The sequence below is a fragment of the Vicugna pacos genome, chromosome 20, assembly GCF_048564905.1.
Source record: "Vicugna pacos chromosome 20, VicPac4, whole genome shotgun sequence".
NCBI classification, from domain to species: domain Eukaryota; kingdom Metazoa; phylum Chordata; class Mammalia; order Artiodactyla; family Camelidae; genus Vicugna; species Vicugna pacos.
Genome location: NC_133006.1, coordinates 27,947,671 through 27,962,833, shown reverse-complemented (window position 1 = coordinate 27,962,833; position 15,163 = coordinate 27,947,671). Strand labels below are relative to the sequence as shown.

Here is a 15,163-nt window from a genome sequence, read left to right as displayed (position 1 = left end):
TTGGTGTAGCCACTATGGAAAACAGTATGGAGATTCCTCAAAAGACTAGGAATACACTTACCATATGACCCTGGAATCCTGCTCCTGGGCATATATCCAGAAGGAACCCTACTTCAAAATGACACCTGCACCCCAATGTTCATAGCACATTTACAATAGCCAAGACATGGGAACAGCCTAAATGTCCATCAACAGATGACTGGATAAAGAAGAGGTGGTATATTTATACAATGGAATACTATTCAGCCATAAGACTCGACAACATAACGCCATTTGCAGCAACATGGATGTTACTGGAGAATGTCATTCTAAGTGAAGTAAGCCAGAAAGAGAAAGAAAAATACCACATGAAATTGCTCATATGCAGAATCTAAATAAATAAATAAATAAATAAATAAATAAATACAAAACAGAAACAGACTCATAGACATAGAATACAAACTTGTGGTTGCCAGGGGGACAGGGGGTGGGAAGGGACTGGGATTTCAAAATGTAGAATAGATAAACAAGATTGTACTGTGTAGCACAGGGAAATATATACAGGATCTTGTGGTGGCTCACAGTGAAAGAGAATGTGATAATGAATCTATGTATGTATAACTGAAAAATTGTGCTCTACACTGGAATTTGACACAACATTGTAAAATGACTATAACTCAATTTAAAAAAAGTTTAAAAAAAAGTGAAGTTTTGGCATAGGGAGCCCAAATAATACAGAATGGAAGCAAACAGAATGGAAGCAGACCATCAGGCCAGAGAATCTATAGACAAACCACCCTCTCTTGGCTATTTGTCATCTGTGAATACAAAAACTTAGTACGCTGTCACAAGGAGAGCTGGGTACATCCAGGCTTGGATCATTCCCAACCCAAGAAGTCATATCTAACAGTTACCAAAAAAACGGAAGGAATAAAACATAGAGTATCACATGCCCTTTAATATTGCATATAGTCACAAACATTTTTTGCATACTTGTTATTTTCTAATTTTTTTTTATTAGACAGGAACCTTGCCTTTCAAGACTTTAAATAAGACATGCTTTCCATTGTATCTCATTATTGTCAACTGTTCTGGACATAAAATAGTCACCACAAAAGCAAAGAAGCAGTGCCCAGATTATGTCTGAGGAGCTTGCCCCCAGCCATCCTGGCCTGGAGATACAGATTTGGGAGTCACAGACACACAGATAGTTGTTAAGAGCATGACAAGGATTCAAGGAGAAAGAAGAGAAGCCAAAAAATTAACAGCCAGAGTCAGGAGAGAACCACCACAATCCTCTGTATCCAAAAACAACAAATACAGTGAAAACAAGGGGAGTGTCTCATTTAATTTTAAACTTAATGGGTATTATTAATTTTTTTTTGCATTTTAAAAGCATTTTATTTATCACTAGCCCCACAATAAATGGAAAGAGAAGTACAGGACATCCCTGCATTACTTGTCTCCTTAACGGAAGACTGAGTTTGTGAGGGCATATGAGAGAACTGTACAATAATTTAATAGATTAAGGTCCCATTCTGGGGAGAAAAAAACACTTAGAAACCTGCAGAAAAGCTCTATGTTTATTTTCATAAATAAGAATTTTATAACCAATGCATGCTAGCCATTTTACAATACCTTGTAGAAATTACAGTCATTGTTGGTCGTGGGAAGTTCCTAATGTCAATTAACTATGTAGTTGAAAGAGATTTGACTTTGGCAATCTAGATGCCTCCTTTGTGGCTCAAGATTGCTTAAGGAATAACAAAGATACTCGGGTCAACTGCACAAAAGGGCCATTCATTTATTCTCAAGTATGGTGCCCAAATCACATATATTTTGTTATTATATATCAAGAAGGCAAAATGTGTGTGCTTACCTGCTTTTATCTCCCTAACATGAAGAAAAAAAAACTGATTCAACAGAATGAAGGCAGTGACTATCCCACAAATTGCAGAATTTTAACCAATCTCTTGGTAAAACTGAAAATTTATTCCTATTTCTATACAAAATCTGGATAATGTATGTAATTTACTGTGTGTTTAAAGATATCTTTATTTATCATAACAAAAATTCTGGACCTGTGTTTCTCTAACACCATTTCATAAAAGAAAAAAAACAATAGTTTTTAAAAATTTACCTCAAATTTTTATCACCTGAACAATATGTACATGAAGCTGTAAAAAAGTTTTTCTTTACATAATGAAGTTTAATATCTATGCCAAATAGAAACAGAAGTATCTTTTAATGTGCTGAATTTCCACATGGTTTAAATCAAAAGTTTCTATTGTGCTTGTGAAAAATATCAAGCAAATAATTCATAAGTGAAATATTAGCAACCCATCATAAACAAACAATAAAGCACCCAAACACATTTTAAACACGGATCTATTTGCTCAAAAAATAAACCCTAAAAGTGAGCACTGATACAGAGGTAAAAACCTAAATGCTCATAATTCAATCAAACTACAAATAATTTCCCTTATAAAGAGGACTTCTAAACATAAATCATACAAAAATGATGAACTCAACTTAATCTTTACTTACAACATCAATAATCACCCATTATTGTACACATTAAGGATTTAAGGCATAAGAAAAACAATGAAGAAAAAAACAAAACTTCTAAAACTGACTACAGTCATTCCCTCTTCCCATATGCCATTACATTTGTGACAATGACTCAAACATTCAATTAAACTATGTGGTTTGAGCCGATGAAACTCCAGAGAACTCATTTGGTCCCATTCATAGATTAAAGCTAAATCATTATTGGCTTAAGTCAATGGAGCTCCATTAGTTACCTCCTGATTTTATAAATGCTTTATTGTTATCCAGACATTTTTAATTATTTCCTAATTCCCCATATCCTACAGGATGTGATGCCTTTTCAAAAATAATATTTTTCTTTTTCATCTTTTCATTGTGGGGCCCAATTCATTCTCCATCCAAGTCACTTAGTCCTTGTGGTAGGAAATACACCATTTCATGTGGTAAGAAAAATCAGACCCATCTAAATACCACAACATTTTCTAAAAAGCCAAAATCTTATAGTATTTACAAAAATGATCTTTAATAATGAAGAACTGTATGTACTCATCACCTTAGAAAAACAGACTAACCTTAAAAATAATGGTTCCATTCCAGGACGATACATTTACACAAGAAGGCTACAAAGCTTTTACACTGAACTTGAATATTAGATTACCAATGGACTAATACATTAGACTTTAACTCTATTTGTAGTGAACTTGGCTACTTGGTACCAAAAACAGCCCTGGCTGGATGTTCATGGAAATCACACACACACATTGACAAGCAGTAATGACCGTTTGACAGAGCCTGTGTTGATACGAAACACCCTGCACTTAACGTACTTAAGACTAATGACAAAGAACAGAACTGTATTCTGTAGTTACTCCAGGAAAATTAGATAGATAGATAGATAGATAGATAGATAGATGATAGATAGATAGATACACAATCATCCCTCCCTAGAAAAAATTTTTCATTAAAATGCTGATAGCTTTCTTGAGAAGAATTTTAAATCTCTTAACATCTTAAAGAACTAAGTTCTAAAGCACCATGATCTACATCACTTCTTAGCATTTCCTTTCCAAGTGTTTGTATCTATTGCTGCTCTCAAAAGCGCCTTATTCCATTAATAATGTGGTGCCTGAGGAAGCCAGTTCAATATATGCTAAAGTGTGCCAGTGCATCTGTAAGAGTGTTTGACATGCATCTACATATATCTAGACAGACACTTTCTGTTCAGATTGGAAACAGTTCAGATGTGATGCCTTCTGCTCAGCAGTTAATCTACTTTTTAAAATTTTGCCTTTGCTTCTCATTGAGCCAAAAAAAAAAGTATAGAGCTCATTCTTTAGGAGAGTCAGTTAACAAGATACAGAAGACTTCCTGTTTAAAATTGGCCACAATTTTAAATAGGTGGATTAACTTGATCCTTTGCATAGAGGGTAGGTTACTGAGTGCAATTTTTGAGGATGTCAGTTTATGAGCTATAAGCTGGAGCAATAATACGAATAAATTCAAATCAATATGGCTTCACAGTCAAGAGCCTACAGACTCCAAGCCACATAGATATAGGATGGTTCTGTATTTACAGACGGCAGCAGGAATTAACATTCTCAGAATAGAAGAAGAGGGATGAGAGTATCATATTCTTCCTGTGTCTGGCTTTCTAATACTCCCTCAAAACATCTTCATAAATAAAAAGTCATCCCATGGCCATAGAGAAAAAGAAGGGTATGAGTAAAAAGTTATCTTATGGCCATAGTATCATGTTTTATAACTGGAAATCCATGAATGCTCAAAAGCTACTTTAATAGAAGCTAAACCAAGTAAAACATCCTTAGTATGAAAATGATTTTAGTTAAAATCCTCTTTATTTGCTCTGCAAAACCCCTACTGTTACATTTTAACTAACAAGCCAGTTGTTTACAAGTGTGGGAAAACCCAATTAAACTGAAGAAAAGCATTCCATTAAAATTGGAACTATGACAGTCTACCCCAAAGAACTAACAGATGAAAGCATTCTATCATTGGTTCTCACATGAAAGCTACCTGAGTATTTCCTAACATCCTCCCTGTAAAACAATCCCTGAAGCCTAACCAAGATCTCTCCTGTTTCCTCGCATAACGGGTCTCCAAATCTGTCAGTGAGTCTCACTCAATTTGTGGTGCTGGTGTGCCACAGAGGCCACCACTCCCACAAAGGAACCGTCCACGTTTGGGAGGTGAATTAACTTTCATCATTTATGTTAAAGTCATCTCCAAAGTGATGTCCACAATTTTAATTCTCTGTGAATGATTTATTTCAGGGTTAGATGACATATTTCTTTCTTTCCCCCCCCTTTTTTTTAAGGAATATATGCTTGCAAAGTGTTTTAAAGTGATTAGTGACTGTTCATCCCCTCAAGTTAGGTCACAATTACATCTTGTAGACAAGTGGTAAAAATATGCACATACAAGAAAAGTATTATATCCCCATTTTTAAATTCTTTCCTACCAGTATTGTGGCCTATCACCTTCTTGAAGTATACTTAAAATACCAAACTTAGTTTTTCATTTAAAGTAACATTGTGCTTCTCTATGACTCTTAAACAGTTCTCAAAAACCTAAATTTTAGTACTATGAAGAAAAGAACAGGAAAAAAGAGAAAGACAGAATAGCTTTATTAAAGAAGAAACTCTTCATTAAAGAAAGAAAAGAGAATGAATCAGCTTGATAATTAGTTACAATTTCTTATATTTAATCCCTTATTTTTATAAGCTTTTTGAAATTATTAACCCCAGGCCCAGTAATAGTGTGGGAATTTAAACCTTAAAAAAATCAAGTAGTTTATTTCCCTAGCATTACAAGATTATTGCTTCTAGTCTGAAGGCTTTATATTGTCCCATTTGAAAAAGTAAGCCTGCTAGTAGAAAGCACAATCTAGAGTTTATGTTAGAAATACAGCTCAATTTACAATTCATCCTCCCAGATTAATCTACCCTTATATCAGTATCTCTTTCCAATACTGTCATATTATAGTCTCTGTATATACTTCCTATTTGTGGAAAATATTAAAATAGCTTCTAGGAAAAATACATCTGTTTTCTGTAGTATTATTAAGTGCTTTATATAACTACTTTGATTCCAAATGATTGGTTATGAAAACTGGAGAGGAAAAAAAAATCTTTTAAACTTATCATTAATAATGAATTCTATGAAAGCACTAGAAGTTAATTAACAAAAATATTCTTTAATATGGGAAAATATTTTTACATTTAAGGAAGAACTGCGTCATTTCTTAAGAGTTCAAAAAACAAATACTAATACGATTATGTTTTTTCCCGTATATACCTAATAAGGCAATCTGAGTTAATTTAATTAACCCACAAATCTGTGATCAGGAGCTGGTTTCATTACGATAATTTTTAAACTTTTTTCAGCAATTTCTCTCATATAACTTCTAATTATATAGAAAGGAATCTGCTTGAAAGCCTAAATACAACTGGCCATGAAATTAAATATTTGCTGATATTCCTAGGGGAAAAAAGTATGAGGAGGCAGTCCTAAGAGAAATAAAGCAAAAAGGCAATGATATTGAGGAGTGACAAACTCTTCACATAGCCTACTTTTTTTCTATTACATTGTCTTGTCCTTTTTGTTAAAAGAAGAACTGTCTGGAGAGAATTCAATCTTTGGAATAGCCAATATTGTGTTTTCTTCTAATACCATAATGTGAAGGAGAAGAAAGGAATATTATTGGAAATGGTAGACTGGATCAGAGAAAATCCACAGGATACCAGAATTTGCAAAACATCCAGCCAGGCTCAGTGATAATAACTAGGTGTTCCTTGTTAATTTCTTCCTGAGTGTGTGTCATTAAAGCCATAAGGATTAAAACCTGAAGCAGCTAAGGGAGGGGCATGACAATATTAGTCAGGAATATACTGAGTGAACACTTCCTCCATCTAAAATGAGTATCATGCATTGTCCTTTTCATTTTTTTATGGTGGATTTCAGCCCAGGAGGAGGAAAGAAAAGAATGTCAACAAGACACAGAAACAGTTCAGTCTACTGCCATCTCCAAATTATCTCTGAAACTAAACTGCAAGTTGTTTATTCAAGAGTTTATTGCTGGGGAAAAAAAAAGAGTTTATTGGTTAAAAAAAAAGTACATGCTTTCCTATTATGATTTTTTAAATTCTATGCCTTCTTAGGTACGTGGTTTAGCATAAACTGCCATCTAATAATCTTACCTCTAAATTTATAAGAAAGTTTACAATAGGAATGATCCTGTTCTTCTCTTCTTTATAAAGACAAGTGGCCAATTGTCTTCCAGGGCAAATTCCCCTCCACCATTCTTATTTAATTTTTCTAAATGACTTTTAAAAACACATCCCATAAAAAGAAGTCACTTGCCTTCAGTAGCTATTCAAAGTTATCTAGTCTTTCCATTAGGCCTCTAATTTTAAACTTCAGTAGGTAGTACTTAACCGTATTGTCACATTATGTTTAGCAATAACTATATACTTATTATTCAAGTATTATAACCCTTCATTTTTCTTATGATCTATATACTCTTCTTAAAATATCATCTATGCTGTGACAGATTATCCTTGTTTTGTTCATTATTATCATTTTCTTGTGGACTAGTGATTTTTACTTCTGGCCTTGGTGGTCTTTGAGGGTCCATGTCAGCCTGGAGGAAAAGAGATGAAAACAAAGATATTTAGCTCTTTAGTGACAAAGGCAATAAAATTTACAAGGAAAAAATGACTCAGTGTTGCCTTTAATCTTATAAATATTTAGCTACAAACAGTTCCTTGGGTTCCTTTTGTTGTTTAGTTTATTGTTACCCAGCGGACACGCCAATCTCAATCTTTCCTTGTTCAGGAGCCCTTTCTGGGACCATAACCCACCATGTGTTTAAAGTTGTTATTTTTCTCAATTTTTTCCTTTATTTCCTTTTGAGCTTTTCAACAACATATTTACACTTTTCGCTTTGGTGTTTTTCAGAGAAAAAAGTGAAATGCAGCAATTTTACGCTCACGTCACATTAATCCAGCCCCATGCCAAATGTCTTCCTATTAGTTTTCTACTAGAATTGACAAATTCTTTGTGACTATGGTACCAAGTACCATCAAGCATCAAGTAGATAAGAGCAGGACAGAAGATGAAAACCTAAAGGCGGCTTCTGCAACAGCAACCCTGCCACTCGGACTTCTCATATGCTAATGATATCATCCCATTACAATCTTTCACCCACTAGACTGAAAACTAAGGGGGTGAGATGAGCATTAGCTGCTTTTCAAACCCTGCTGTATGGAATCCTGGAAGTGTCACTGCCTTCAAATCCTAAGTGCTTGAATAATTCCCTAAGGGTGTGCACGGTGCACACTCATGCACACACACACACATATTCATGCAGGCACACGAGTGAGCAAAAGCAATAGAAATACCTCTTCTGGTCCACTGCCAGTTCCTTGAGACTGCCCTTCCTCGTCCACAGCCTCTCGCAGCTCATTATTAACCTGGTCCAGTTCCTCGCCATTTTCTTCATCAGTGGCTCCACTCCCACGAGCAGGACCTGCCTGCTCCGCCCTGGGATGCGAGGTCTCCTCCGCTTGCCCTGGAGCATCGCCAGCAGCCTCCCTACCTCCTTCCTCCTCAACTTCGCCATTCAATCCTGAAAAGTCTTCCTTCTGTTCCACTTCCTTGTTTTCTTTCTCTCCATCTTCCTCCTCATCTACTATTTCTGCTGGCCGCTGATGGAGCAAGAGGAGTAGCGGATAAAAGTAGGAAGTGTAACAGGGACTTTCCCTCGCACAATATAACAACGTCATAATTGTGTATTACAGTCACGTAAAACTCCCTTACACTTGCAATATATACAGTGCCTCATGTGTTAACCTTTACTGAGCACCTCCTGTATACCACTCTTCACAAGTGTTTTCTCATTTAATCCTCACAACGACACTGTAAGGTTGGTATTATTCTCATTTTACAGGTGAGAAAACGAAGGTAAGGGGGACCCAGTAGTTAGCCCAACATCCTACTGTTTACAAGTGGAAGAGCCAGAATGAGAACAAAGCGTGTGACTCCAGAATTAATGTCCTCAATCCTCACACCAGAGAGAAAACTAAATGGCAGGGGCCTTGGCCAATGTCTAGTGCAGTGGCTGGCCCAGGGAAGGAGGTAAAAAAGTTCTTTGTGGAGAGTTTATCATCCTCACCACCAGTGCCTGGTATGTATTTGAATCTCTAAATACAAAAAATAATGGGCAGTGGTGATGGCCTGGGTGTGAATCCAGGTGTTCTAAAAACAAATGTGGACCGCTTTCCATACGGTGCCTAAGAGAGCTGACAGTACATCTCTAAACACAAAAATTGATGGTCATGCAGATTCAAGGCCAAGAAACTATATATTCTTTCTATAAAAATAATAAATGCTTAAGTACCTCATAAACTTTAGGCATTTTTACTTTTTTTTTTTTTTGGATACATATAAGTCTGCTTTAAAAGAGAAGAGGAGGACAAGTTCCACAGCCAAGACTTTGGAGAAAGACATGTTCAAGTCCTGGCCAGGCACTTACTGGCTGTTAACTAACTTCTTTGAATTTCAGATTTCCCACTTGTAAAGTGGAAATATATATAATAAAACTTCCATGGGGATTAACAAATTATATACAATGCCAAGCAAACCACCTGGCACATCACAACCCTAAGAAAAATTAAAATATTTTCCCATTTGTTATGATCTATTCTTCCCTGAAGCTACCATGTTTCTTCACTGCCCTTAATGAATACACTGGGGGTGGCTGCCCACTGACGTATCAGAAGAGACCATGCAAAGGCCCGGGGGTCTCGGGACCAGAGACAGCAAGTTCCCTCCCTGGTGACTGAGGGATTTGGGGAGGCAGGGGTCACTCACGGTGGGATCCTAAGAGACATCTGAAGGGCTCTCAGGCACCTTGACTTGAGCTAATGGGCCTAGAGCAGCTCGTAAATTATCTCTGAGAATTGGATAACTGTCTATCACCTCTCCTAGAAACTGTAACCCTTACTGTGCCTAAGCTTGCCCTATTCAGAGCAACTTTGAATTTTGGTTTTAAAGAGGAGTAATATAGCATTCCTTAAATTTAAAAAAATCTTTAATAATAATAACAGAAAACTCCGATTTTACTGTAATCATTGATGAATCTAGATATATCTCTTGCCTCTGAGAATATATGACAAGAGCTTGCTAAAGTCCAGTAAGGTGACTACTTCCGTCTAAATGGGGAAAAGTCGGTTTTCCTTTACTGAAATCTGGATTGATACCTAAAAGTTGTAAAATGATAGAGTGTTGGTTTCTAGTTGTTTTTAGTTTTGTGTTTCTCATCTTACCACTTTCTTTGCTCCCAATCCCCAAACATACACAGTTTTTTTCCTCCTTTTAATGCAAAGGGCTGGGCTGAGATATATATACCCTGATCTCTTTTTAAGGAAGGAGACACCCAGTCCTACATTCAGGCTCCATTCTCCTCACTGTTATTACCACCACTACTAACAAGCAATATTATGCTTTCATCCCATTAGTTCTATTAGACTTTCCCAGCACAGCTATTTTTATAGTCATCAAATGAAGCCATATCTGGTTAGCTCAACTAAAAATGCAAGATTATGGGGCTGAAATACCAATTTGACCAATTTACATAAGATGGTAATATTAGTTAAAAGGTTTATAATCCTTTAAAATATCCTGAGTGTAGTACAAAACTTATTATTACTACAACACTACAATTCAGGGTGAAAAAAAAAAGATGCTTCTATGACAGATCTGTAATGAATAAGTGAAAAGCAATGTGCTTTTTGGTGTAATCTCCTTTGAAGCAAGCATTAAATTATTAAAGATGTTTCCAGTGTATACATCAATCAAATCATCCCCAGAAGGAACACTGGGTTTTACATGCATACACACACACACGGAAAAATCTGTAGCATGGTGAGGGCCAACAAAGAACTAAAAACAGCACTCCTTCTGTAAGAGATGGGAGGGAGCTATTCCTTAGGAAAGAGGAAAAGACAAGGGGCAAAGTGAGCAGGTTGCATACATCCTCGATCCACTTCCCTCCTTCTCTTGCTATAGAAAAATGATCAAAGAGGAGTCTGGTACCTCCTACACCACTCAAAACTGACATGCACTCTGGCCGTGGGACCCTCACAAAGGAGAATTTACTCAGACAAACGGGATTCTTAGCAGGCCATCGCAGGACTGTGGCTTCCACCACCCCACAGCTAGACCAGCTCTGACCTAGGAATTCGGCCATGAGTGAAAGGGCTATATGCAAAGCCAGATACAGAAAATCATATACTATATGATTTTATTTATATGAAACATTCGCAATATGTAAATCTATAAAGACAGAAAGTAGATTAGTGGTTGCCAGGCTTAGGAAGAGGGGAGAATAGATGAGGTTTCCTTCTGGGGAGATGAAGATGTCTTGGAACTAGACAGAGGTAGCAGTTGCACAACAAAGTCAATGTACTAGATTTCACAGGATTGTATCTTTAAAAAGGGCTCATGGTTAATTTTATGTTATGAGAGTCCTACTTCAATTTCCAAAAAAGCTAGAGGCCAGAACCCTTGGCCACCAGGTAGAGCTATGTGGTCACCCCTCTGTCTGCTAAGGCATCCACAGAATGTGCCACTTAACTGAGGGGCTAACCTCTGGCTAGTTCCCTGCTTTATTCTTCATTTGGACTCAGCAGCCACCTCCCTTGTCTCAGGTGTGAAATGCTTCCCTTCAAAACTACCTGGTGATTAGGAGGAGGTTAATGGCGGTGCTGAATGAATGAACTAATAGATCTGAAACTAGCAGCCAACTTCAAATGAAAATATAGAAATAGTTATTAGATAGCCACATTATATTTTAATGTGTTCCCACTCCACCCCATGCGTGCACACACACACACACAAACCTTTGCAACTATTTAATTTCTTCAAAATCCCCAAGTAGTTCTCAGCCTCCGCCTATTTAGCTGGGCTTGCCTGATTGCCCAGCTAAGCAGAAACAGTTACAGCCAGCCAGACGTCAGTGTTAGTGCACTGAGCAAGTGATGACACGGACACAGAACCCATGTTCTACCCCCACCTCAAAGAACCTTACAAAGATCCTGACGATATTAATAATTTCGATAGAGAAAAGCAGACACTGCAGTCAAAAGAGGGGAGTTGGAGAGTGTGGGGAGAAAGGAACAGGGATACCGACGGAAAAGGTAAGAGTAAGAAATCTCAAATTCAGCTTGAGAGAGTGAGGAAGTGGGGAGAGAAACAGGAAGGGAAAAAACCTTTTTCCCAGGTCCAATAACACCGTCCCTTTTACAGTCCAGGGAAGCAGAGCTCCCTCCTGTGACACATCTCCTCTCCTTCCTGCAGAAGCCAGTTCTCAAATGACACCAAGAGATTGTGTCCATACCTGAAGATCACTGGCGGGGAGGGGGAGGGGGCAGTCCTGGACAAAGTTTTTGCCTACTGATGTTTTCTACAATGGTGATGTCTACTGGCCATGCAAAATATGTACTGTGTGAGACGGGGCAGCTGTGGTCTGGTGGAAAAGCAGCAGTCACTCTACAGCTTCAGGCTAGAGAATTCACCTCACCCTTTGGACACTGAGGATTATAATAAGAATTGCAGTAAGGCTAGTAAAGATCAAATGAGATCATGCACATAAAAGGCCATTATAAACTGAATAATAACATATATATTTATATATTGTTACCACTCCATTTTTCTTGCCATTGAATGGAAGGAGTTGAGAGACTGTCCGATGAAATATTACAGTACAAGATTTGCACTAATGAAATTGTATTCTAGTGGGCCACTTAGAGCAGTATTCCTTCTAAATCTCATTCACATGGAAACAAACAAATATATCAAGAAACTTAGAAACTGTCTTGTCCTTATCAGTTAATACAGTTAGAACATAGGCTGATGTTCAACTTCTGGTCTATTGAGACAATTAGGTGTGATTTACATAAGTTAATCATCCTTGCTCTTAATTACTTACGTTGATTCTTTGATTCCAAGTTCCCTGCCATGGACTTTTCAACAAATTTACCATCCAATAGCTTTTCTTATTTCTGAACTGCTGTTTACTCTTAAAAGAAATACAAATGTGCCAGCAGGAGATACCAAGGATGACCTCCATAAATTAGTACATGCACCTAGGTAACACACAACTTTGTCTTCAGTTGGCATGCCAGGTTGACAGTAGCCAGTTAAGGGTATAAAAATGACAGATATATAGGTAGTACATTGTGCTTCCCAAAGCACTTTCACATATATTTTCTCATTTCATCTCCCCAAGTGGTAGGCAGGCATGATTAGTCCCATTGCATACAGAGAGAAATTTGTCTTAGGAAAAGTTAAGTAACTTGCCAAAGGTTATGTGACCAGTGGGTGACAACATCTTTTATCTGCATCATAAAAAAATTAACATGCAAAAGTTCCAATTGAAGGACAGTGGTCCCAGTAGTTTATAAACTGGTCACTATAGTAACCAGGCACCTGGATAACCCCAACTCTTAACATCTGACTAATGGATTAACAAGGCAGAGGGACTGGCTGGGCTGAGCTGGGTTCCGTGTCTCTGCTTCTCTCCTCTCTGCTCATTGCTGATCACCTTTCTGACTGACATAGACTTTAAAAGCTGACTCTGTTCCCTGAACATTATCCCTTTTATCAATTAGGCAGCATTAAATCAGAAACAAACCCTACTTTCTCACTGTTTCAGGCTGGATTATGTCCCCTCAAAATTTATGTGTTAAATTCCTAATTCCTAGTAGTTCAGAATGTGACTGTAAGAGGTAATTAAGTTAAAAATGAGGTCTTTAGGGTGGGCCCTAATCCAATATGACATCCTTCTATGAAGAGATTAAGATGCTGAGATGTACAGAGCAAAGACTATGTGATGACATGGGGAGAATTCAGTCAGCTACTAGCTAAACAGAGAGATGTCAAAAGAAACCAACTCTGCCGACATCTGGATCTCAGACTTCCAGCCTCAGGACTGGTAGAAAGTAAATGTCTATAGTTTAAGCCACCCAGTCTGTGATCCTTTTTTAGGGCAGCTGTGCAGACTGATACACTCACCAAGTATTTCCTTCCTCCCTCCCTTCTCCTCCCCACCCCCCCCCAATTCATGTTCTTATTTATATTCTTTCCTCTCTCTCCCTCTTTATCCCCTTCACTCTATTTCCTTTAAAAGCCCCTGACCACAAGCTAGGGAAGTGGGCTTCCTCACAAGGGGAAGAGGGCTGGAGAGATGTGGAGAGTGGGAAAGCAGAAACCAGTCCTTCCCAGACACAAGTATTAGGTGGGGAGGGGTCGGGGAAGGGACCATCCTCTGTGGAAGAAGCTGAGGAGAGCCCTGGCTGCACCCCCAGCACTGTCTATTAGTCACTGCTCCTTCTCCCTTTATCCAGAAGGTTCTTCCTTCCTTTCGTGAGACACACCAAGCCTTCCTGGCTCCCTCGGGGAGCTGTCACTCCTTATCTGCACCCCACCCCCCAGAATGCCTGCCACACTCTAATCACTGTGTGCTGTTACTCTCCATCTATGTGCCATATGAAAGTAGTGAACATGGCGGGGATGGGTACAGCTCAGTGGTGGAGTGCATGCTTAGCGTGCGTGAGGTCCCGGGTTCAGTCCCCAGCACCTCCATGAAAGAAAAGGAAAGGAAAGGGAAGGGAAGGGAAGGGAAGGAAAGGGAAGAGTAGCATGAATTGCTCTCGAGTAGATGCCTCAAAGGATGTTCGGAATGACTGTTGGAACACAGGCCTTCTGGAAGCTTCTAGAAGCAAGGGCTCTTTCTTACACTCACCTTCTGTCCATCACCACATTTCCCACAGTACTGCATATTTACTGTCTTGAATTAAACACAAATATGCCTCCCCAGGAAAAAGTCAGCACCAAATGTGCCTTCAGGAAAGGACAGGTGATGGTGACAAGGCTCATGTCTATTGGGCACTATCTCCAGGTACCTGGTACTCTGTGCACCTCGTATACATAATCACATTTAAACTAACCTCACCATCATTTGAGGAAAATACTATTATCGTCCCAATTTGCAGGTAAATAAACTGAAGCATAAACAGTTAGTTAAACTTGCCCAAAACACCACCGATAGTGACAGAGGGATATGAAATCTTTTATGACCACAGTACTGTACTGTCTCCCGAAGCCAACGTACAGAGCAGTACCCCAAACTCATCATGATGAGTTACTAGTTACTTCCAGCCTAGTGTTTTCTAAGCCAGTGCTTCTCCCTCCCTGGCCATCATGTTAAATGCAGATTCCAAGTCAGCAGTCCTGAGCCTCTGCGTTTCTAACAGCTCAGGTGCTGCTGATACTACCAGCCCCCAGGTGACATTTCATAAGGCTCTAAACCACATATGACACATCATGGTCATAAGATCACCACCAATCTAAAAGGATGTTTTTAGTTGAAATCTCTAATTGCAATAATGCCTTGAAATAATGCCTCTCTTGATGAAGGTCATATTTCTAACTTTAAAAATACCCATTTTATTTAAAACTGGGAGAAAACAGGACTGACTGTTGACAGAATGATGTTTAGCAGTAAGAAAGTTCTGCAAGACTTATTCTAATTACATCACCCTGCCACTCTTTC

At 38.2% G+C, this 15,163-nt stretch overlaps 1 protein-coding gene across 2 annotated transcripts in view; it reads right to left on the bottom strand.

The window, feature by feature from the left end:
* Positions 1–6,602: 6,602 nt before the first annotated feature.
* The window catches only part of DCDC2 (doublecortin domain containing 2), a 116,752-nt gene continuing 108,191 nt past the window's right edge, over positions 6,603–15,163 (bottom strand). For both annotated transcript variants that reach the window (XM_006198679.4, XM_031688142.2), the window contains exons 10-11: positions 7,950–8,255; positions 6,603–7,189 (exon numbers count right to left, since the gene is read on the bottom strand). In XM_006198679.4, coding sequence (XP_006198741.1) covers positions 7,082–7,189; positions 7,950–8,255 — 414 coding nt within the window. In that variant the 3' untranslated portion in view covers positions 6,603–7,081. The remainder of the gene's footprint in view (positions 7,190–7,949; positions 8,256–15,163) is intronic.